This window comes from Trachypithecus francoisi, unplaced genomic scaffold (assembly GCF_009764315.1).
Source record: "Trachypithecus francoisi isolate TF-2019V2 unplaced genomic scaffold, Tfra_2.0 Lachesis_group2, whole genome shotgun sequence".
Classification (NCBI taxonomy): domain Eukaryota; kingdom Metazoa; phylum Chordata; class Mammalia; order Primates; family Cercopithecidae; genus Trachypithecus; species Trachypithecus francoisi.
The window spans coordinates 68,298,521-68,324,279 of NW_022681465.1; the positions used below are offsets into that span (position 1 = coordinate 68,298,521).

General features: G+C 41.9%; 1 protein-coding gene across 1 annotated transcript in view; it reads left to right on the forward strand.

Annotated features, from left to right (window-relative positions):
* Positions 1-25,759, forward strand: part of ADAMTS12 (ADAM metallopeptidase with thrombospondin type 1 motif 12) — a 411,005-nt gene that overhangs the window by 346,492 nt on the left and 38,754 nt on the right. The window contains exons 19-20 of the mRNA XM_033179311.1: positions 11,546-12,664; positions 21,405-21,557. Coding sequence (XP_033035202.1) covers positions 11,546-12,664; positions 21,405-21,557 — 1,272 coding nt within the window. The remainder of the gene's footprint in view (positions 1-11,545; positions 12,665-21,404; positions 21,558-25,759) is intronic.

Sequence of the window (25,759 nt, forward strand, 5' to 3'; positions counted from 1 at the left end):
TATAACATCTATTATCAGACACATAAGTTCAGATGAATGTTGCATTTTCCCCAAATTAATTTGATCTAATTATCTGACTAAAATTGAAAATCAGTAAGTTGGAAGGTTATGAAAAGCTCTCCCAGGCTTTAATTTTCTTTGGGTCACTTTGGCATCTGGTTTTGTCAGGCCTTGTCATGTTCCCAGTTATTAGTGGAGGGCCCCAAAGTCTCCAAGGGCCTCAGCTCTGCTTCCCTATATGCAGTTCAGTGAATAACCTAAGGAATAACTAGGAAGTACATGTTTTTTAAAAATTAACAGGCCAGTGTTTAGAGATGGATGCTGACTTTATCTTAAAAACTTCCTTGAATAGCCATATGCTTCCATAATAATGCTACCACTGGCCAGGCACCTGTAATCCCAGCACTTTCAGAGGCCGAGGCAGGAGGATCACTTGAGCTTAGGAGTTTGAGACCAGCCTAAGCAGCATGATGAAACCCTATCTCTATTGAAAATACAATTAGCCTGGCATGGTGGCATGCCTGTAGTCCCAGCTATTTGTGGGGGCTGAGGCAGGAGGATCACTTAAGCCTGGGAGATTGAGACCGTAGTGAACTGATATCATGACACTGTACTCCATCCAGCCTGGTTGAGAAAGTGAGACTCTGTCTCAAAATAATAATAACAATAATGCCACCATTGCTCAGGATATTTTAGGAACTCCTATGAGGACTCGGGAGAAAGTGGAGAATATCTGATTCAGGAGAATGCCACAGAAAGCCGATTAGAATGGGGCCTGATGGATAAATGAATAATGTCATCAAAATTTTTGTGTTTAAAAAATATTTGATTATAAATATGTGACAGATTGCTTTGCACCTGCTCTGAAAGAAGAATTCTAAAATGTGTGTAAGCAAAGGTACCATCTCTGAAGATACCTATTTGAAAGCAAAACATTCATTTAAATACAGCAGCTTTGATGAAACCTTATTTCCAAGACTCCCTTTTATTAGCTTATGTCACAGTTTAGGTTTATTTACCTTCTGAATCTGTACAGGATGTTGTCTTGGGCGTCTAGGTGAAATTAAAAAAAAAAAAAGAAAAGAAACAGAAAGTATGGTCCCTAGATGGTAAGAACTTCCATCCAGTGGGAGAGATAGGATCCAGAGAAGAAAAAGAAAAAAGGAAAGAAAGGAAAGGAAGGACAAAGGTATGCATGTAAAGAAATATACCTACATACAAATACGGGTGTATTACTGATTCACTTACCAATGTATGTACACACATCAGTGATAAACCAAACATTCTTTTTGCTATTCCTGGAGGAGTATAATCACAGCATTTGGCTGTCCTGCCTTATTAGTCCACCACAACCTTGGTTTCTGTAAATTACAGTGTTGTCAAAATAAGGCTGAATAGAGTATTGTGACTGGCCTATTAAATCTGTTTGCCAAAAATGTGTTGGCTGCATCCAAAACTGTTAATAATTCTTGTCATGTAGAATTTACTAATTGCCAACATCTTAATGCTTTTTCAGAGGACTGCAATTACAGATTTGGCTGAGGAGTTCTTATTGTGTTCATGTTTATGGGAAGCGTAGTAACCTGTCTTAACTGGAGAACAAGAGACCAAAAAGTTGGCATGATGTAAGAAGCACTCAGGTCTGTGGTTCCGTATGCAGCCATTGCATAGTCAATGGACCACACACGGACAGTTTCTAGCTTCCACTTGACAGAGCTGAGCAGAAAGGCTAGGCCAATGCCGTCATTCAGAAGATGTCATTGGAGTGCTTTTAGTTAAATCAGTATCAAAATATTCATCAAACGGGTCTTCCTTTCTTCTCTCTGCTGTCTTACTAATAACCTTCTAATGAACTTTGCTGGAGTATGATGAAATGTCTTTGACATTCTAACTATGCCCAGATACTTTTTTTAAAGAGAGATGACATAGCGATTCTTGGCAGGCAGTATGTATTGTCTAGATTTTGTCTGGAGACCAACATTATTTGAAGCAGGATAGTGCCCCAGCCATCATTTGGTCTGCACTGTGTCATTTGGGTCACCGTGGATGGTCTAAAACTGTAAGGTTACTGATCCAAAAGGCCCAAGAACTGACAGCCTTCTAGATTGCTATAAAATGGCCTTCTCTGGGTTAACCTAAGAGAGAAGAAAGAGAAAGTACATTCATGAGCTCCCTTCCCTATCAAAGCACTCCACCAACTCAAGCAGTAAGGGAAGAGTGGGCCCAGCTGTGCCAGGTCAGTACACTCCTCCCTGTTCCAGCAGGAATCAGAAAGGGGAGTTCTCTCCCCTGCTGCCCCAGGCAGGCTTTCCTGCCCGCTGTGACCAGCCCCTTTTCTCTAAGCTTATGTTCTAGATACCTGACTCCCACCTCCAATCTCAGGTTTTACCAAGAATCTTATCCTGGTTTTGCCCACCCTACTTTGTGGACTTAGGGGTAAAGAAGGGAACTCTATTTATTGTAAATAGAGACCAGGTATCAAAGTTATTGTGGCTCTCTTGCTTCCCAGATACACCATTTCAGGGGCATGCCTTGTGAGAGGCAGCCAGTCTAGTAGTGAGGGGCACAGTCCCTAGAGCATGGCTTCCTGGGCTCAAATGTGTATGTGTGGCAAACAGGACACTCCAGAAGCCAGGATGTGTGTGTTTATTTATACAGTTTTCCTTTCCAAAGGCATTTCAGGCAGTTTACAATAAAAGGGCTGTGGACATTGAAGTGGTGAACTGGAAGTTGTAGCCATACCTGGGAGCAGAGAGCAATATGCTAAACCTGAGAATAATAGGGTTATTTTGATGAAGCTTTCAGTTTAACCCAGTGCATCCAGACAACCAGGGCAACAAGGGCAGCCCAGTGGGTTCCATAATTCTTTCTATCTGATAGACGGAAGGGTACCACTTCTTCAAGAGACACCCGTGGTACCCCCAACGAGAGCTTTAAAATAACTTGCCAAAATTATATGAGATTTGTAATAATGACTCCAAGGATATAACTAGAGAATGATTCAGTCAGATACTTTGTAAAAAGCTGTGCCATCTTTTTCTTTGGATGGATGGATGGATGGATGGATGCATGGATAACCACCATGTACTTAATAAATGTTTGATTAGTGCATCCTTGGCAGAAAGGGAAGTAGGAAGAGTCCTGGCTGAGATCGCAGAGAACCATCTTAGTTCTGGTCTTGTATTGCATAAACTTGTATTGCATGTTATACAGTCTTAGGAAAATGATTTTTCCTTATAGGACCTCAGTTTCCTCAACTATAAACCAACATGTTATTTCTCCTAGTAATTAGACTAATGTAATGATGGGTGATAATTTTTCTAGGTTTTCCAGCCCTGGCAATCTCTAATTGTGTGGCCTTGAACCAGTGTTAATTCTCTCCTAGCCTGTTGTCATTGAGAAACATAGGATTATTGTAAGAATTGAAGAAGATAATTCATGCAAACACTTAGCATAGTGCCTGGTAAATAGTAAGTGTTCACTAAATTATTATCAGACAAGAAGACAAAAGTCTATTTTCCATGCTAATCTGACTTTGCAAACCTTGTTCAATCAGTTGTACCCAAATGTGCTGAAGGAACTGATCTGTGGCCCCGTAAGTTTTCACTCAGGGAGCTCAGGCCCCTCCCTGAGCTCATTCATTTTATGCATGAAACACTGTAAGTGCAGTGCTTCTGGCCTACAGATTTTTCAAGGGCCTGCACAACTATTTGAGACCTGAAAAAAAACCTCATGCATTGCTTCTATAAAAACAAAAGGACCCTGCCAAATCAGAAATCAATATTTAATTACATATTAATAGCAAATACATACCAAGCATTTTGTATGCATTATTACTATGTATTATGTATGTATCTATTAAGTACTTTTATGGGTATTAGCACATTTAATCTTCACCATGACTTATTGAGCCCCATTTTATTAATACAAGTGAAGAAACTGAGGCATAGAAACATTTAGAAATTTGTCCAAAGTCACATGGAGCCAGGATTTGAATGCAGGCAGCACAGTGTCTACTCTGAATATATACTTTGCCATACTACATCTCAGATATCTGCAAAATGTAGCAATATGACAGTTTTTAGTATTCATAAGAAATGTTTTGTGTTTGGAAATGATTTGCAGGCTGGCTTTTCTCATTCTGTTGGAATTTCAGACTGTGCATAACGATTGCTGAGAAATCAGAGCTTCCCCAAAATTAAATGTTGCCATCCCTGAATAACTTCAAAAGCGCAGGAAAAAGATACAGCCTTTCGCGAAAGGTTTGAATAGACATTTCTCCAAAGAAGGCATACTCGTGGCAAACAGGCATACGAAAATGTGCTCAACATCATTATCATCAGAGAAATGCATATCAAAACTATAATGAGATACCATTTTTACCCCAGTTAAAATGGCTTACATCCCAAAGACGGCAAAAACAAATGCTGATGAGGATGTGGAGAAAAGGGACCCCTCGTACGCTGTTGGTAGGAATGTAAATAGTTTAACCACTGTGGAGAACAGTTTGGAGGTTCCTCAAAAAGGTAAAAGTTAAGCCACCACGTGATCCAGCAATCCCACTGCTGGGTATATACCAAAAGGAAAGGAAACCAGTCTATTAAAGAGATATCTGCACTCCTATGTTTGTTGCAGCACTGTTTACAATAGCTAAGATTTGGAAACAACCTAAGCGTCCCTCAACAGATGAACAGATAAAGAAAATGTGGTACATATACATGATGGAGTACTATTCAGCCACAGAAATGAGTGAGATTCAGTCATTTGCAACAACGTGGATAAACTAAAGATCATTATGTGAAGTGAAATAAGCCAGGCACAGAAAGAGAAATATTGCATGTTCTCACTTATTTTAGGACTCTAAACATCAAAACAATTGAACTTACGGACATAGAGAGTGAAAGGATGGTTACTAGAGGCTAGAAACAGTAGTGAGAGTTTGCAGGGAAGGTGGGGATGATTAATAGGTACAAAAAATAGAAAGAATGAATAAGACCTACTATTTGATAGCACAATGAGATGACTATGGTTAATAATAACTTAATTACACATTTTAAAGTAACTTAAAGGGTATAATTAGATTGTTTGTAACTGGAAGGATAAAAGCTTGAGGGGATGGATACCCCATTCTCTATGATGTGCTTATTTCACATTGCATGCCGGCATCAAAACATCTCATTACCCCATAAATATATATACCTACTATGTACGCATAAACATTTTTAAAAAGTGAAATGGAAAAAAAAAATTCAAATTTTTTTTTATAGCAAAAGTTACATTTTACTTGAGATGATAAATACATTTGAATGTATTTGACAGGACATTGGTGGAGGCTTTAAAAGCAGACACACCAAGAGTCTAGGAAGATCTTTAACCGACCCTTCCTGTGCCTGACAAAAACACACAAACAAAACATTCACTTAACCAAGGTACTGAGAATCGATATAGTACAAAGCTCATCACAGGGGTGTTGGAATGCAGAGTAACCAAATAGACCGAATGCCGGTGTTCACAAATGAGCTGTCTCTGGCTCTTGGGACAGAAGGCGTGGCTCAAAAGGCAATGCTATGTCTATTGCTAAGTGGGAAGCAAAGCTAGACTCGTGAAATCCCTGCCACCTGAGGGAAGAGAGAGCATGGAGGGATAAGGACATTTTTGAGAGTCGCTGACCCTCTGGATTCCCCAGTTCCAGGCACTCCTGTGGGGCTGGTCACCTGATATTCTGACCTTGTCACTCCCTCTTTTGGTGTGGAGTGTCATTAGTGTCAACATCTCATTTCTTCCCAGGCATCAGTAGCCTGTGCTTGGCCAGGGTTTGTGGAGAACAGATATGGGCACCTCTTTTTGCAACAACTACTTACAAAAAACCAGCTGAGAGCTATGTTGATGGTCCTCATCAGGTCTGATTTGTTTTAATTACCTAGGCTACTGTCTCAGTTCCCGAGGGCTGCCCTAACGAAGTACCACAAACTGGGCAGATTAAATAACAGGAATTTATTGTCTCACATCTGCAGAAGCTACAAAATCAAGGTCAAGGTGTTGGCAAAATGAATTCCTTCTGAAAGCTGGGAGGGCGATTTTTTCCATGCCTTTCTCCCAGCTTCTGGTGGTTTGATGTCAATCTTTGGTGCTCATTGGCTTGTAAATGCATCACTCCAACCTCTGCCTTCATTTTCAGATGACATTCTACCTGCCTGTGATCACTGTGTTCAGATTCCCCTTTTGATATGGATACCACTAGGCCTAACCTAATGACCTTCTTGTAACTTGATTACCTTTTTAAAGATCCTTTCTCCAAATAAGATCACATTCTGAGATTGGGGGCATTGGGATTTTGACATATCTTTTTTGAGAGGGACACAATTCAACCCAAAACTGATACCTATGTGTTTTAGCTTGTTTTCAAAGCTGGTGTTTGTATGAGAGCTAATTATTCATTTATAAATTTCTGAGATTGTGCATTCAATGTTTTAATGCCCAAAGTATTCACTGTTTCTCTACTCAGCCCTTTAGCCCAAACCCTCTGATAAACTCCGACCATGTTTTCGAATAAACTCTTTCTCAGCACTACAGCTCAGTGCCAGTTGTGAGCCTCCTCACCCCCAACAGTGGACCACAGGTTGGTGGAGTTGATAAATTTGGCAGCAAACCCCTTTCTCAGTGGGTTCCCCCACAAGAAGCCTGTATCCAGGATGGTGACAAGTGAGAGCAAAATGACTCCTAGAGAGCAGGTTAACAGGTTGACATGCTGCTTGCATAGTCCAGGGTTCAAAATTACAAGGTAAGGGCATACGATAATCATAGCTGAAGTTGTTTTGGAGAATTCTGAAACTACCAATTGAGATGGGTTTGGAGTGTGGTGTCGTGTACTGCATTTATCTCATCTGTAGAGCTTGACAGTTCCTGAGGAGATTAACACAGTTGGAAGATGTACTGGAAGAAGCGTGGAGTTGAATACAAAGCAGCAATGCCTGTTCTGCAGTGACTAGGCGAAAAGGCAAGTTTGTATTCAGGCCCAATAAGCTTGGCAGACAGCTAATACTGTCCAGCTGGGCATACTGTGCCCCAGAACTAAGGAATGGCAATCGTGGGTTATTTGGAAGATTCAGCGTCTGCTGGCTAAGAAAAGTAGAGGTAGATGAAAGGTTGGTGCACTGAGGGACATATAAACTCCCAGATCCCAGGTCTTCATTAATCAGGTTTTGGGTTGCTATTTGGGAATGAGAACTATAGATGCGATCATCAGCTTTTCCAAGAGAAGTTAAAAATCAGGAATTTTATTAACATAAAATTTCTAATTTTTAAAATGTTGGCTACTATTTTGGTTTTCGTGTTTTGTTTGTTGGTTGGTTGGTAGATTGGTGGGTTTTAAGATTGAGCAAGTCAAAGAATACATGTCAGTGGGCCACATGTAACCGTTAGGCTGCTACTTGGAACTCCTCTTCAAGAACCATCTTCTGTTTCAAAATATTAAAATCTAATGTATTTTAACTCAGCAACCAGCTAGATAGCTGAAATGGTCTGTCTCTGTGTCCCCACCCAAATCTTATTTTGAGTGGTAATCAAAATTGTAATCCCCATGTGTTGAGGGAGGGACCTCATGGGGAATGATTGGATTATGGGAGCAGTTCCCCCATGCTGTTCTTGTGACAGTGAGTTCCCTTGAGATCTGATGGCTTTATAAGGGGCTTTCCCCCTCTTCACTCTGCACTTCTCTCTCCTGTCACCATGTGAAGAAGGACGTGTTTGCTTCCTCTTCTACCATGATTGTAAGTTTCCTGAGGCCTCCCCACCTATGCAGAACTGTGAGTCAATTAAACCTTTTTCCTTTATAAATTTCCCCATCTTGGTATTTCTTTATAGCAACATGAAAACAAACTAATACAGTAGCTTTTTTTTTGAGACGGAGTCCCACTCTGTCGCCTGGGCTGGAGTGTAGTGGCCGGATCTCAGCTCACTGCAAGCTCCGCCTCCCGGGTTTACGCCATTCTCCTGCCTCAGTCTCCGGAGTAGCTGGGACTACAGGCGCCCGCCACCTCGCCCGGCTAGTTTTTTGTATTTTTTTTTAGTAGAGACGGGGTTTCACCATGTTAGCCAGGATGATCTCGATCTCCTGACCTCGTGATCCGCCCGTCTCGGCCTCCCAAAGTGCTGGGATTACAGGCTTGAGCCACCGCGCCCGGCTACAGTAGCTATTCTTTACTCCTGCCTTACTCTTTTAGGTTGAGCAAATTCACACCATCAGTAAGATTACTTAGTTCTTGTTATTTGTAAATTTGAAAACCACATATCCATCTGTTAGCTTTAGGAAATCTGAATCTAAAAACATCCAGCAGTAAACCATTAGGGGGTGTGTGGGTCTCCACAGTATCTTGTAGACATGTACCTGCACTCACCTCACCAAGACAGCTGCTCACTTCACACCTCCCTGATGAGACAGTTTTGTGTGTCACCCACAAGAGCAGTGGAAATTGGGGAACCCCAAGCCTTTTGTTGTGATCACTATTATTATTATCAGCATCATTATTAGAATAGTGATAATAATAGCTTTCAATCGCTAATTGTCTTCATATATTATGCCACCTCTGTTAAGCCTATTGTTGAAGGTAATCCGTACAGTAGCCTGCAAAGGTAGGTGCTGCTGTCTCTGTTTCCAGGTGAGGAAGCTGACTTAGTCACTGAATCATGCAGGGAGTTAATATGATAGATCAGGGAATTTAAGCTGTTTCTCAGAGGTTTTATAGTTTTGTTTTTTTTTTACTTCATAGTTCACTGGGGAGGTGGAGGGGATATGCCCCTATAATTTTGCATTTTAAGAATTTTTGTAAAAGTGTATAAGTAAAGCTAACTTCTTTAGAGATATTAGCAACATTTCAAGTCAAAACAAACCAAAAAGAAAAAGAGAAAGAAGAGAAAGAAAAGAAAAATAGAAGCGTTTCCTATTATGTCACTACCTAGTCTAATACTTCATGGAAAGGAAAGCCAGAAGAGGGTCACCTGCTGCCTGAGAAGAGTTGGCAGCAGCTGGGATCGCAGTTATCAGTCAGCTCTCAAGACTGAGCCTGCCTGAGGCAGCCAGCGTGGAAATGTGTTCACACATACAAAACTGATACATTTTACAAAGTGGGGATTTGAAAATCCAAGAAGTTCAGATTAGAATGTAACAAATGGAGAAGTACTCCACATGACTAAAATAGATGGAGCACAGAGTATCCTCCTACACAAGAAGGGAAGAAACAATGCAGCACATCAGGAAGATAAATACGTCCTGCCTTCCCTTTCCAGGTCCAGGGAGAAGTGAGTCATGGACCATGCCAGAAGAGACTCTTCCCTCCCTGTTGGTCTCCGATACTTGCAGTTGGTAGCCGCCACCTTGGTAGGAAATGAGTGTGCATTAAGCATCATTTCCGCCCAAATTATTTTTATTATTATTTCAAAACAAACCTGAAAGTTCCATCTTAGAGCAACTTGTTTTAATATTTTGTGGATATCTTAAGTCAACAGCTTCACTGGTTGGGTCCAAATCCACAGTTGGACACTCCTTCAGCTGTATATTCTCCTGTGCTCACAGCATCTCCTGCTTTTCAAAAGAGCTGATTTCACAGAGCCGTTATATATCAGTGAGTGATTACGTTTGATTGAAACAAAATAAAGGATAAGTTTCTATGTCAATATTATGTTCCTACTTAGAGAAAATTGAAAATAGAACTTGAGAAGGCAAGGACCTTAAACTAAATGCAGAAGCTCATGAGTGAGAATTTTTCCATTCCTGATTTTTTTTTTCAAGTAAAAGAGTCACTTAATTAATATGTACAAGGTGATCACTGTGTCCTCAGAACTATCCTGGAATTCCATTACGAACAAAAAACAGTTCCTGCCTTTGGGTAGCTTTTCATAAATCAAAAGTCACTGAGTGAACTCCATGGACAGCTACTTGTACAGTGTGTTGCGCTAGGTTTGGGGATGGGGGTAAAAATAAATCTAATGCTGGCTGCGCACGATGACTCACGCCTGTAATCCCAGCACTTTGGGAGGCCAAGGCGGGAGGATCATGAGCTCAGGAGATTGAGACCATCCTGGCTAACACGGTGAAACCTCGTCTGTACTAAAAATACAAAAAATTAGCCGGATGTGGTGGCGGGCGCCTGTAGTCCCAGCTACTCGGTAGGCTGAGGCAGGAGAATGGTGTGAACACGGAAGACAGAGCTTGCAGTGAGCCGAGATCGCGCCACTGCACTCCAGCCTGGGTGACAGAGTGAGACTCTGTCTCAAAAATAAAACAAAATAAAATAAAAAATAAATAAATAAAGCTAATGCTTATTCTTCAACGGACTTGCTGCCTTTCAAGTGAGTTCCTGGGTCTCAGGTTACTCACTTGTGGAAGGCAGAATAACAGTTCCTTCCTTGTACATCTCATAGGGACATCATGTATGTCACACAGAATAATGTCTGTGCAGCCCTCTGAAATCATTATGCAGTCCCCATCCTTAAGAAACCTGCTTTGAGGTCAGGGATACATGACAGAGAAATGTAAAATGACCAGAGAAGACCCCTGGGTGGTCTGTGTTCAAGTGCCAACTGTTTGGTGGTTGACTTCAAATGCCATTGGAAAGAGAAGCTAAAAATGGAACTGTTTGGTAAAAGTATGGATTTTTCAAAATATTTAGACATTTCATGTTTTATAGCAACTCCGTATCTGCCATCCACATGTGTTGAAATTGATGCAATGAACATTCTTTACCATGTATCCTGAGGAAGGCCCATTCCGTTAGGATTCCCCCAAAGGCAGTCTAGCTGCTTGGGCTTCAGCGTGGCATACAGAATATGGAGGGAACACTGGGGAGGGGCTCCTACCAGTACCCCAATGTATACCTCAGTGCCATGCTAAGGGATTCACCTAACTCCTTGGGAAGAGCTATTTCCTACCTTTGATTAACTATGTACCTTTAAATTTTAGAGTAGGTCTTGCATCTATGCACATGTGTGAGTATGTTGATTATCTAGCTTTTAATGTGATTCCACCTGCCACAGGCAAGTGAAAATGGAGCTTAAGGTACCTGGGGAAAATGTGTGAGTTATGATGGTTGCTTTCTAAATATAAAGGGAAAGGTTCCTTATACCGAATTTCATATTCCAGAGAATATGTACACATTATATATTAATTTAATAAAATCACAATCCCAGAAAAGAGACAATGTGACTTACTAGCTCTTTAAAAGATTTGGCGACTTGTGTAAACCATTACACTCATTGTGGATCCCACCATCCATGGTTCACAGCCCAAAAGGAATGTAGTTTGACTACGTCATGGTTTACATTTTCAGTTTGTGAAGAATAAATGGTTGAGACTGAGTCCCAGCTGGTCTCCAGGATATACATATTTCCATGGAAAACTGAAAGAGCACAGAAACCAAATGTAGAGAGAGCAGACAATTTTAGCTGCATAGTTCAGTTTCCATCAGGCCTGTTTTGATCTGTTATAGACCTGAACATGAGAACAAAAGCATCTTCTCTCACCAGACTAACAGCTGTTTCTCTCTTCTAGTGTTCTGTTTCCTGTGGTGGTGGAGTGCGGATCCGCAGTGTCACATGTGCCAAGAACCATGATGAACCTTGCGATGTGACAAGGAAACCCAACAGCCGGGCTCTGTGTGGCCTCCAGCAATGCCCGTCTAGCCGGAGAGGTCTGAAACCCAACAAAGGCACTATTTCCAATGAAAAAAACCCACCAACACCTGAGCAGGACCCCGTAAAGCCCGTCCCTCTACCTACATCCAGGCCCAGAATGCTGACCACACCCATAGGGCCTGAGTCTATGAGCACAAGCCCTGCAGCAATCAGCAGCCCTCGTCCTACCACAGCCTCCAAAGAAGGAGACATGGGTGGGAAACAGTGGCAAGATAGCTCAACCCAACCTGAGCTGAGCTCTCGCTATCTCATTTCCACTGGAAGCACTTCTCAGCCCATCCTCACTTCCCAGTCCGTGAGCATTCAGCCAAGTGAGGAAAATGTTTCCAGTTCAGATGCTGGTCCTACCTGGGAGGGAGGCCTTGTAGCTACAACAAGTGATTCTGACTTGTCATCTTCCCGCAACCCTATGACTTGGCCTGTGACTCCATTTTACAATACCTTGACCAAAGGTCCAGAAATGGAGATTCACAGTGGCTCAGGGGAAGACAGGGAACAGCCTGAGGGCAAAGATGAAAGCAACCCTGTAATATGGACCAAGATCAGAGTACCTGGAAATGACGCTCCAGTGGAAAGTACAGAAATGCCACTTGCACCTCCGCTGACACCAGATCTCAGTGGGGAGTCCCCGTGGCCACCCTTCAGCACAGTGATGGAAGGACTGCTCCCCAGCCAAAGGCCCAGTACTCCCAAAACTGGGACACCCATAGTTGAGGGGACGGTTACTGAAAAGCCAGCTGACACTCTACTCCCTCTGGGAGGAGACCACCAGCCAGAACCCTCAGGAAAGACAGCAAACCATAACCATCTGAAACTTCCAAACGACATGAATCAAACAGAAAGTACTGAACCAGTCCTGACTGAGGAGGATGCAACAAGTCTGATTGCCGAGGGCTTTTTGCTGAATGCCTCCAATTACAAGCAGCTCGCAAACGACCATGGCTCTGCACACTGGATCGTCGGAAACTGGAGCGAGGTAAGACACTTCCTACCCAAGGCCTGGTGTTACATGGAAAAAAGCTAGGAGTGTTAAATTCATGTGAAAATTTCAAAATCAACTTGCATTAAAATATATTCTGTGAAAACAAAAGGAAGCAGTCAGACCATGCCCTCACCTCCCTCCTTACCCCCCTAACTCTCCAAATGGAAAAATATATATATATAAATTATATAACTTGTGAAGTTTTATAGATATATTGTCTAGCTTTTAATCTGGTTCTACCTGCCACAACCAAATGAGAGTTCCTGCCTTGTACATTTCATAGGGCTGTTGTGTATATCACACAGAATAATGTCTGTGCAGCCCTTTGAAATCATCATGCAGTCCCCATCTTTAAGAAACCTGTTTTGAGGTCAGGGATACAAGACAGAGAAACATAAACTGACCAGTGAAGACCCCTGGGTGGTCTATGTTCAAGTGCCAACTGTTTGGTGGTTGACTTAAAATGTAATTGGAAAGGGAATCTAAAAATTTATATATAGGGAAGGAGAACAAATGCAGTGAGATATACTGAAATGTACCCTGAACTAAGCCAGGAAGCCTGGGCAGTTGGCTGTGTAATCACGGCAAATTCATCTATCTTTCTGAGCCTTTTTTTTTTTTTTTTTTTGCCTACAGAATGATAAGGCAAGTGTAGATTACCTCTAATGTTCCTTCCAGCTATAAACTGCAATGATCCTATGATGAAGGATGACTGAAAAGGCCTGAATTCACATTTCAATAAAAAACCTAGTTTTGAGACGTGGTTTAAAATTGTGAAGTAATCACAGATAGAATGGAAACCTAAGAGAAAACTTGTTAAAACAATTGTCTAGCTCGCCATATCAGTGATTTTTTTTTCCTTTTCTTTTTGGTTTGTTTGAGTGCTTGCATTTAAAAAATTCATTTTGGCTTATTGAAAGAATTAGAATATAGAGGAAGAAGAAAATAAGCATGATGACATCATGCTAGCCCCTATTTTCATGTTCCAGAAATTTGGCTAGATATTTGTCTTTCCATTTCTAGAACTAATTACATCCTTTGAAGCATCAAAATCATTTCTCACCTATTTGAAATCTGAATATGCAGTATACAAACTTGTTAGTATAACATAACAATGCAAAAGAGGACTTTGCGGCAAAGTAATCACATGTTCAAATCATTCAGCATTTTTATGACATTTCATGACTCATCTCCCCAGCTAAAGGGAAGTAAACTATTAGCAGCTAATATAAAAATAGCAATTTTAAGTATAACAATTTATAAAGCATGTAATTTACAAACTATTTTCACAGGTAGTCTCTTATTTTTCCCTTTTGATGGTCCTGATGAGTAGGTAAGTGTCTCACTGATACCAATTTACAAATAGAAGAAGAGATTTCTAACAGTTAACTGATTTATCTGAAGACACAATTGGATGACGAACCTTCTCTCTCTTCCCACTCTGATCTGCTATCGCTCTAGTGGATTTTAGCACCAACTGACAACTTAACTATACAAAATTCTTTCATATAAATTAATCAACATCATTGGTCATGGAATTGACTAGAAGCAATAAATAGGTAAATTCAAACCACCTCCAAAATTTCTTGCATTAAATACTACAATTGTTTGCATTTGAGCTATGTTTTCACTTTGATTTGTGTTTGATTTCTAAACTGAGTTATCACATTTTCTGTCATCTTATCATCTCCATTTGAGGTAAAGAATTCAGATTCAGAGATAGAGAAGATTTTCATGCTTACAGTAAGCCAATTTGTTGAAGGAAGGAGATGAGTGGGTCTCATGACTCCTGACATTTCAGTCCTGTTTCTTTCCTAATCAGTTTCCTTCCTAAGAATGCATCAGGCTTTATAAGCATGATTTTATGCTAATGAGCGTAAATTCTCTCATTTAATCCTTACCACAGTCCCAGAAGATTGGTAGTATTTTCCCTATTGCAGAGGCAAGGTAACTGAAGCTGAGAGAATTTAAGTGGCTAGCCAGAATCGTACAAACCTGTGAGCTACGAGGATTTGAACTCAGACAGATGGACTTCAGAACCCATGACCCCTGGCTCTGCAAATCAGAAAATATTACCATCCTCTGTGTCTTTGATTTTATTTGTTTCTTCTTTGGTCATATTACATATGAAAGTAATGCCAGTTATGTGGTGACCTCGGGTAGACAAATGAGAAAATCATATAGTTCACAAGAAAGTTCTTTAAAATAACATTGAGGCCACTCATGGTTACTTGAGTTCACAGGGGCAAATTGTCCCTCTATTACCACAGTGGGTCCAGGCTAGATGTTTTGAAACAAAATGGATCTGTTTAGGTGTTTTTGAAGTGATAGTGTTCGGATTCCCCCAAAGGCAGTCCAGCTACTTGTGCTTCAGCATGCCCTACAGAATGCAGAGGGAACACCGAGGAGAGGCACCTGCCAGTACCTGTCAAACAGTACTCTCAAGATATATATTTTCTTCTAAATCATGGTATCCCTAAAGGGCAGATAAGCAGGATTACTGTCTTCCTTCAGTCGACGCAGTTTAGATAGTGTGTGGCTTCTGTGGACTGAGAAACAAAGAAAACAAGTTGTAGAAGTGGAGGCTACTAGTTAATTTGTATTTTGATATTTAGTTAATGGTGATAAGGTCTGAAAGCACTTACAGTTAATGACACTGTGGGCCATGAGAATAAAACAGCCTAGGTCAAACAGAATATGAAAGAGTAGGCGATAAAAGGCATACGTGTAGGATTGACATCAGAACCATTAAAATACAAATGACATGTGTGCGTATGCCTATGTAATTAGAAATCACACTTGCCTACACTCACACACATTAGGAGGGCTAGGCTTCTGTAACAAATAAAGCCCAACAAGTAATGGCTCACCAGAAGAGATGTTGACTTATCAGTCATGTGGCAATAAAAGGTGATTCCAGTCTGCAGTGCTGATGGTAGAGGATGGTGCAGTCATTTGGGAATCCAGGCTGACAATGGCTCTACCATCTTCCCATCATCAAATTTGCCCTGGGGACACCATCCCAGTCAATCAGAAAGGGAAAAGAGCATAGAGGCACTCCTGCAGGAGGTTGTATGCCCCAAGCCTTGAAGTGGGACAAATCACTTCTGCCTACATTCCATTGTCTAGAACTAGGTCACACGATCAAACTAAACTCAAGGAAGCTGGGAAATGCAACCCAATTATGTGCCCAGAAGAAAAAAGAGGATCATGGCGAATACCTAGCACTCTCTGCCGCTGACTCTAGGGAGCCTATTCCAAAGCAATGAGGATTTTGACCTATTGGGAGGTTATTGCAATAGTCCAGATGAGGCATGAGAACTATAAGAAGAATGTTCAGGATGAAGAGGGGAAAATATATCTGATATATATTTGAACTTAAAATCAGGGTTTGTAAATAATTGGATATGGGGAAGGAAGAAGAGAGAGGAGAAGGGAAGGAGTCTGTCACTGACTCACTGACTTTTTTTTGAGACAGGGTCTCACTCTGTCACCCAGGTTGGAGTGCAGTGGTTTGATGATAGCTCATCGCAATCCTGAACTTCTTGGCTCAAGCAGTCTTCCCACCTAAGTCTTCCAAGTAGATAGGAACAGGTGCCAACCACTGCACTCAGATAAATTTTTTATTATGTTTTGCAGAGATGGGAGTCTTGTTATGTTGACCAGGCTAGTCTGGAACTCCTGGCCTCAAGCAAAATTCTGCCTCAGCCTCCCGAAGTGCTGAGATTATTGGCATGAACCACTATTCGATTTGGGTTTTTGGCTATTCCATTTGAATGGACTGTCATTGGCTATTCAATTTGAATCAACTATTTAATTTGAATTTTTGTTTGCTGGATGGTGCTCCTATGAACTGAAATTGTCTCTAAAAACAAAATGGTTGTATGATGACCCAGATATTAGTTTATTTTTCCCATCCTCTTATCTTTTCATTCATCACCAAAACCCAGAGCAGTTGTGGAATTATGGAATTTAAGTGTGTTTTAATTATTTTGGCTTGAGAATGTTTAATACATGTTAATTAATTGATAAATGTTAATTGATGTAATGAGACATTACTATATCCATGCAAACTAAGCCAAAATAAAGTACACATCAACTATGATTACTGTTTGAGCTCAAAGGTTAATTAACACATTTTGATTATAATAAATCAAAATACAAAGAATTAATTCTATCTCAAACGTCAGTATCTGACTTTGACAGAAATAAACTATTATTGAATACATTATAGCTCACCAAAAAAAAAAAAAAAACCTGGCAGCAGCTGTGGAACCATTAACAGCTATTAATTCCTGGCAGTTTGGCTGGAAAAAGAATATTGGCTCAGATTCTAGAGTTTTCAAAGCTGTAAAGACTATTACTAGAACAGAGCTCTGCATTCGGCAGGAGCTCCCCCTTGTGACAGGGCGTGGTGCCTGCTCCCTTTGTGCATGTTTTGAGAGAAAATGTTTAATAAATAGAACTGAAGGCCAGCGCAATGGCTCACACCTGTAATCCCAGCACTCTGGGAGGCTGAGGTGGGTGGATCACTTGAGGTCAGGAGTTCAAGACGAGCCTGAGCAGCATGGCGAAACCCTGTTTCTACAAAAAATATAAAAATTAGTCAGGCTTGGTGGCACATGCCTGTAGTCCCAGCTACTCAGGAGCCTGAGGCATGAGAAACACTTGAATCTGGGAGGCAGAGGTTGCAGTAAGCCAAATTCAAGCCACTGCACTCCAGGCTGGGTGATAGAGCGACACTCTGTCTCAAATAATAATAATAATAATAATAATAATAAAAAATAACTGTCAGAGAGGTCATGGTTCAGAATGAAAACTCTGAGTTTTGAGTTCCTCACTGTCCTTGATTTTTATTTCTGCCTGTTCCTGAAGCTATTTCTTTGGGGTTGCCTCTCTCCATAATGAGTCACTTATCTTCCATTCACCGCATCTTAGAGCCCATAGAATCACCATTTATATCAATTTTCCTCTGTCCTACAGAAAAAGAAATTGTAATCGTTTTTCAAGTCAGTGTCACCTCATCATTCCTGCCCTCTCCTCTTTATGTCCTCTGTTAGTCTAAGGCCCAATGGTTTCTAATCTGATGGGAGGAGGAATTTACAGATGAAAGAAGATGCTTTTGTTTGTTACAACAATGTAGGGAAGGGGCTGCAACTAGCATTCAATGTCTGAGAGGCATGAATGATAAAAGTCTCGTGACATTCAGGAAAGTCCCTTATAAGGAAGAATTGTTGAGTCCTAAATGCCAGTGGTGCCCAATAGATGAGAGTGAAGGACCTCAGTTACTACTCCTGCTTAGAACACCTGCCCTTGCCTCCTTGCTGGTCTACACACCTCCAGCCTCTCCCTTCTCCTATCTTTTCCACACACCGTTGCACAAGACGTCAGTCTGCCAAATTCATCCTCCAAAAAGCTGTTCTAATCATTCCAAACTCCTGCTCATAAGTCTTTGATATCGCCTCATTTCATACTTGTTCAGATAAAATCTACTGTAACCCAATATCCAACAGCCTTCCCAGGCTTACATAATCAAGCTTTCAAAACGTACTGCCTCCTACTTCTCTTCATCCATGCTAAGCTTCAACAGCTCAGTTGCCTTAAACCTCTTGCCTCTCCCAGTCTGGGATCTCTATTCATGCTGGTTTCTCTCCCTGGAATTTCCTTCCCCTTCTCCTCTGCCCTTTTAAATCCTACCTGTTCAGGATCAAGCTTTGAGTCTGATCTTACACAAAGCTTTTCCTGATCCCTAAAACGGGAAGTGATTTATAAAGTTCCTTGGGTGTGATCTGAAATCGCTCTTGCAATGTCCTCCCATCTTCTGGCCTGTGGGAGTCTGTCCACAGCCCCATTGGACACAGCACATTCCTTTAATTGTGTTTTCAAATATTAAGTAATTGATATAAAAGCTGAGCTAACACTGTAAGTAGGTATAAACCTTGAAGCCAGACTTTCTGGGGTTTAGTCCTGACTCAGTAAATTACCAGCTGTACATCCTCACTCTACCTCATTTCCCTCATCTATGAAATGAGGATGATGATAATGCCCAACTCATATGACTTAGGAGATAAAAGGAATAACTCTGTGCAAGATACTCAGAAGAATGTCGGGCACATAGGAAGTACTCAGTAAGTGTGTGCTCTGATCCATATTTACAAAACAGAGAACTTCAGTGCTATGCAGCGTGCATGGGTATAGCTCTTATTTTGATAGAGACTCACCTGTCATTGAATTGCCTCATCATTCAGTCAGATCCCTTGGGCCAGTCAGTTAACTGTAAACTGTGGTCGTATAGAATGGAAGTGACAGCACAATTTTCCACAGCATTTCAGAGCAGTGTTCATATGGTGCTGATGTGACCCCAAACATCAGTTCCAGTTCTGAACACCTGGACACTGACCCTTGACTTGGTTAGTCAGTCACCACAGGGTCACTGGGTGTAATGAGCCCTCATCCTCCAGCAGGCCAGCCCAGGTTTACTTTCATAGCAGAGGCAGGGGTCCAAGAGCAAGAATGGAAAGCACCAACTCTTGAGAAACGGAACAGCATCATCCACTGCATTCTGTTGGCCAAGGCAAGTCACAAGAACAGCCCTGATTCAAGAGCTGGATAAATAAATTCCACCTCTGGATGAGAGAAGCTACAAAGTCCCCTTGCAAAGAGCATGGGTTTAAGGAAGTATGAATGACGCAGGCCATTAGTGCAATCAGTCTATAGCACTTCAGCTGTTATCTCTATTACCTAGATACATAATATGATACAAAGGAGAAAGTGCTAGGAACTTAACAAAAGAAATCAAATCCTAAAGAGTTTTAAGGAGGAGACTATATTACCTCTATAAATGACCCACTTGGAAAAGATGATGATGTAGTAGAAAATAATTTCTACTTTTCTCTTTCTGTGATCTACAGATTATCTACCTAAGAACTCTATTATGTTATATATGTGTTATAACACAAGAACGTGCACAAAATGAAACATAAAATTATATGGAGAGTGAAGGCCGGGCATGGTGGCTCATGCCTGTAATCCCAGCACTTTGGGAGGCCAAGGAGGGCAGATCACCTGAGGTCAGAGACCAGCCTGGTCAATATGGTGAAACCCTGTCTCTGCTAAAAATACAAAAGTTACCCAGGTGTGGTGGTACGCACCTGTAATTCCAGCTACTTGAGAGGCTGAGGCAGGAGAATTGCTTGAACCTGGGAGGCAGAGGTTGCAGTGAGCCGAGAACATGCCACCACACTCCAGCCTGGGCAACGAGGCAAGACTACATCTCAAAAAAAAAAAAAAAAAAAAATTATATGGAGAGTGAAGATACAGCAAGAGAAACATAAGTCTGGTCTTTATTTACAGCCTATCAAACCTTAAGCATGTCATAGACGGAACCTCCACCCTGTCTTTTTTTTAGTTCAGCACTGTGTTTTGCTCGTCCAGAAACAGCCCCTTTTCATGAGGATGAGCAGCGGAGAGGGGATGCAAGAAAAATCAGTTACAGGAAAGAATCAGGTACATAAAAGGGAACAAATTATGTGGTGGAAATTTGCATAGTTTTCAAAGTGACCCCCTGCTAAACCTGAGATATTTAAGAATTATAAACAAACAAAAACACTTGGAGGGGAATGAGCTGTATGTGTGGCAAAAGGCGACTGAGTTCACCACCAGTGGATAGAGGGATGAAAAGCATCATGTTATAACATCTTTCTAACTCCAAGTGTGATATGAGGACCAACAGCATCGGCAGCACCTGGGAGCTTGCTAAAAGGCACAATCACCTCCCCTCCCCGATCTACTGAATCAGAATCTGCATTTAGCAAGGTCCCCAGATGATTCATATGGTCCCTAAGGTTTGAGGAGCACTACTGTAACAAATATTGTTCTGGGTTTTAGAGACAGAAAACCCTTTGGGCAGGTCAGCTCTGAAAGCCTGTCTCTTCATCTACACCATAATGATACCAGTCTACAACGCAGGTTTGTCATGGAGGGAAATAAGTGAGATAATATCATTCAGTGTTAGAGAGGAGAGGCAAGGGGCAGACACCTAGACCTGACATCCACTGTGAACAGCATTCGTAGGAAATGTGGCAGCTTCTCTGCAGCCCCCTGGGCAATCATGCCAGGATAATTAATTTTTTTTTCTTTTGAGACAGGATCTCACCCTGGCACCCAGGCCGGAGTGCAGTGTGCAATCATAGCTCACTGCAGCCTCAAATCCCCAGGTTCAAGCAGTCCTCACCACCCAGCCTCTTAAGTAGCTAGGAATGCAAGTACACAACACCACAGCTGGCTAATTTTTAAATTTCTTTAGAGATGGGTTCTCGCTCTGTTGCCCAGGTGATCTGAAACTCCTGGGCTCAAAGGATCCTCCTGCCTCAGCCTCCCAAAGACTGAGGCATGAGCCACTGCACCTGGCCTGCCAGGATAAGTTTTAAAGGGAAGCAAATTTCCATTTGCATTGAATTTTTCTTCCACATACAAATCAGTTTCTCAACCGTGGTTGTTTGTTAAAATCAGCTGGGGAGTTATTTTTAATACTGAGCATCCCTGCATCCTACCCCAAGAGATTCAGATTAATTTGTGTGGGTGGGGTGTCCCAAGTGTTGGTAATTTTTTAAAAGCTCTACGGGCAATGTTAGTGAGCAGCCGGGACTGAGAACTGACTCCAGGATCCCAGCGATGGGGCATGTGTGGGAAGGTGACACTCAGCCTCTGTCATCTCTCTCCTTCCCTGCCACAGTGCTCCACCACATGTGGTCTGGGGGCCTACTGGAGAAGGGTGGAGTGCAGCACCCAGATGGATTCCGACTGTGCGGCCATCCAGAGACCTGACCCAGCAAAGCGATGCCACCTCCGTCCCTGTGCTGGCTGGAAAGTGGGAAACTGGAGCAAGGTAACTTATCAGGCTTGGCAGAGTCTTGGAGGTAGAGAAGGTGGGGATGCGTTAGGGAGGGAATCTTATATAAGCACTTGCCAAAGTCGTTTTTTTTCTACCTTTCTGCTTCCCTTTTGCCTCTTATGAAATCAGGGATGAGTAAATCATGGGCATTACCATAGGCCTACTTCAAGTTACACAAAAGTCTTAGAAGTACAGTTTTTATTAACCCACATGTGGTAACCCACCTGACCTTTCTCTTACAAGACAAACCAGAAAAGTTAAGTTTGGGTTATTAATTGCTTCTCCAGCATGCAATGCTATTTCTATATTACTTCAATTTAGCATTTTAATGATAATCCTATATTATCACGTATATAATTAAATCATGAATCACCTGTGCTTTACAAAGCAAATAATACGGTTTAATCTTCCAGACCCAAAATGAAAAGAAAGCTGAGATATAAAGAATAATTGGTCTTTAAAAGCATACTCCCCGCAGTGATCTTCTTATTTATTTATTTATTTATTGAGACAGAGTCTCGCTTTGTCACCCAGGTTGAAGTACAATGGCGTGATCTTGGCCCACTGCAACCTCCGCCTCCCGGGTTCAAGCAATTCTCATGCCTTAGCCTCCTGAATAGCTGGGATGACAGGCACCCACCACCACGTCAGGCTGATTTTTTTATTTTTAGTAGAGATGGAGTTTCACTATGTTGGCCAGGCTGGTCTTGAACTCCTGACTTCAAATGATCCACCTGCCTCGGCCTCCCAAAGTGCTGAGATTGCAGGCGTGAGCCACCGCACCCAACCATACTGATCTTTTTAAAGTGCAATTTTACCATCTTTGCCAATCTTACTGTGATTACTCATTTTGCTGTGCTGTGTGCATAGTTCCTTGTGAAAAGAATGTATCAGGTTTTCAGATTAGTACACCTTGGTGCTTTGAGACACTAACTAGGCCTGATCTGCTTATCATGGCTGTACTAGGGCTTAGCCAGCCCTTGGGGAATAATTCAGGGCTATAAGACACTGGTCAGTGGCGAGATCGAGGGCCAGTTGGCAGGTAGGGAGTACAGAGGTGTGAGCTGTGCATATACCTGTTTGCCATACATGCTCAACCCTAGGAAGCCTGGTTGACCCCTGTCTTCTCTCCAGGGAGCTGGTTCCTCTTGATAGCTGAGACACAGGAGAAAGGAAAAGAAAGAGCTATCCAAGAGGTTTAGGGAAGCTGATATCACTCTAGACATTCATTTCTTCATCTAGTGAAGAGTTCATGTCCCCAGACAAACAGGACCCAGAGGTGTTGCACTGGGCATTTCTGTCTCTGGTTCTCCTGGCAGACTTACCATCAGACAGGAACATGGGATGCTCCTGTCTGATGGTTGGTCTTTAGGACCCTTTCCCAAAGCAAGGCTCTGGTCTTTGGAAGAAAGGGGTTGTGAGGCTACTCCTTGAGAAAATTACCACCATCTTTCTCTTTTTATATCATTTTTCTTTCAAGGATCGATACTGGGTTTTTTTATTTCTCTTCCAACTCATAACAAACTCAGGATCCAACAAGGACTGAACGTTTGGCTACAACTTCCCTTCCATATCCAGAGAAATCTCAAGAAACATCTCATATACCTGAGCTTGCCAAATGTTGACCAAGTCCTAAAGTTCCACTTTCTTCTCACTGGGAATAATCATTTCGTTGGAAATTACATGGCTCATGAAAAGGACAGATGTGTGAAATAGCTTGCGTTTTGCAAAGGTCAGCTCCAGCCTGAGGGACTCTAGCCAGTGCAAACCCTGGATGAGGAATCAGCAAGCTCGTCTCTGGGGTCCGGCCTCCTAAGGAAAGCCTGGCTTGACTCCGTGCCTTGTCTATAGGGTCTCTCTCATGCCTCTCTCTCTCTCATGGCCTGTAGGGTTGCAGATATATTGATGAATCTCTGTAGTGCCCTGAGTGGTTTTGTAGGAGTTATTTCTAACACATCATCAGATTCAACTAGAATGAGGTAACTGCTATATCTAAACTCTAATCCTCAAAATTACTCTGTTCCTACCAGTAAAGAAAGTGTCTCTTTTATTAGATAGTAGATAAACCTTATATCAAAGACACTATTTAACTACTGATTGTCAGTTGCCCTGATTTTTGATTTTCTGACTTCTATTATGGGTATTGCACATATCAGCAGTCCCTAACCTTTTTGGCACTAGAGACCAGTTTTGTGATCTCTACAAAATTCTTTTCCACAGACTGAGGAAATGGTTTTGGGATGATTCAAACACGTTACATTTATTGTGTACTTTATTTCTATTATTATTACATTGTAATATATAATGAAATAATTACACAACTCACCATAATGTAGAGTCAGTGGGAACCCTGAGCTTGTTTTCCTGCAACTAGACAGTCCCATCTAGGGGTGATGGGAGACAGTGACAGATCATCAGGCATTCGATTTTCATAATGAGTGTGCTGCCTAGATCCCTTGCATGCACAGTTCACAGTAGGGTTTGCATTCGTATGAGAATCTAATACTGCTGCTGATCTGACAGGAGGTCGAGTTCAGGCAGTAATGTGAGAGATGGGGAGCAGCTGTAAATACAGATAAAGCTTTGCTTGCTCACCTGATGCTCACCTCCTGCTGTGCAGCCTGATTCCTAACAGGCTGAAATATAACAGACTGGGGATTGGGGATTCCTGGCATACATGGCTTGTCTTTCCTAGAGATATTAACTTAAATTTTATCTCAAATCTTGATTATTGTGACCCCTTTTTCTAATTAATATTTTTTTCGAGGTGAAGTCTCACTTTGTCACCCAAACTGGAGTGCAGTGGCCCAGTCATATCTCACTCCAGTCTCAACCTCCTGTGCTTAAACAATACTCCTGCCTCAGCCTCAAGTAGCTGGAGACCCCTTTTTCATATGGATGTCTGAAGTCCACATCATGGGCTAGGAAAGATTTGAAGGCCTTCCCTCTCAGCTTCATTAATTCTGATAGGCCTTTTATGCTGTCTTTGTGATAGACCTCCAAAATCTAGAGCAGGAAAGAGGATCCCTGGTTTTGCCTTTAAATATCCAGAGAGTTTAGATTCTGCCAAACTGATCATTTGCCTTTTCACAGATACTTTCTCAGAAAGAAAAATTCTAATTTTAACTGGAATTTTCTGCATTATTCCAGCAATCTCTCCTCCAGATCCAGAAACACTTTAATTCTCATAGGATGACAGGGTATGTTGCAGCCTCACCTGAACCCACAGGTATCATACCTGAGGCATCCAGGTTACTCACCAGGAACTTTTACCACTGTGATTGCTGTCTGGATTGCAATTATTTTGCTGGCTTATTTCTCTAATACCATACTTCTTGATGAAGCCTGATAGAATGGCTGTGAACATTTTCTCATATACATATGTCAGGTTTATGACTATACCAAAGGTCATGTTGCAGTCCGAAGGGAGTGGGTAGATGAGCAGAAAGAACACTCAGGGGCCGTAGGCTGGTGAAAGATTATTTTATTCAGCACCAACTCTCATCAGCAGCTTTCTTACACTGCCCGCCCCGTCTCAGTTGCTTAGTCTGGCTCCCACACACAGCTGCACGGCTGACTCTCCCTTGCTTTCAGGGTCAGCAGCTTAACTCTTTCTTTCTCTCTGGGCATGAGCGAGTCAAGCTGTGTCCTGGCTCCCCTCTGTCCATCTTTGCAGATGGACAGCTTTGGCTCTCTCTCTTTCTCTTGGTGCTAGCATGACCGCACAGTGTCAAACAGGGCAGTTATACCTTTTACAGACAACAGTGGCTTAGAGCCAAGTGATGGCCTTCCAATGTTAGGGCTACATGGCTGTGATAACAAGTGGAGTTACACACCTGCACTCTAAACTTGCTGAGTCACACAGGATGTAAGCAGCCTACCTCGGCCTGTCCTTCACCAAACCACAGCCATGTTCCTTACAACATGACAGAGGACCGAGACATTCAGATCTCTACCTTTCCAGTGTCTGGAAGTAGTTTATCACAGTGGCTTGCTTCCTCTTCATGCACTAATCTGTCTGAAACAAAATCAAGGTTGTCATCCTCAGGTTTGTCCCAGAGCCAGTCTTGTAAAAATGCAATTCTGCAGTATTGAATCCCAGAGGGGCTTGACTTGGAATCAGACGTATCTGGGATGATAACCCTACTCTGTCACTAATCAGCACGTGACACTGGCCATTCATCTAACTACTTAGG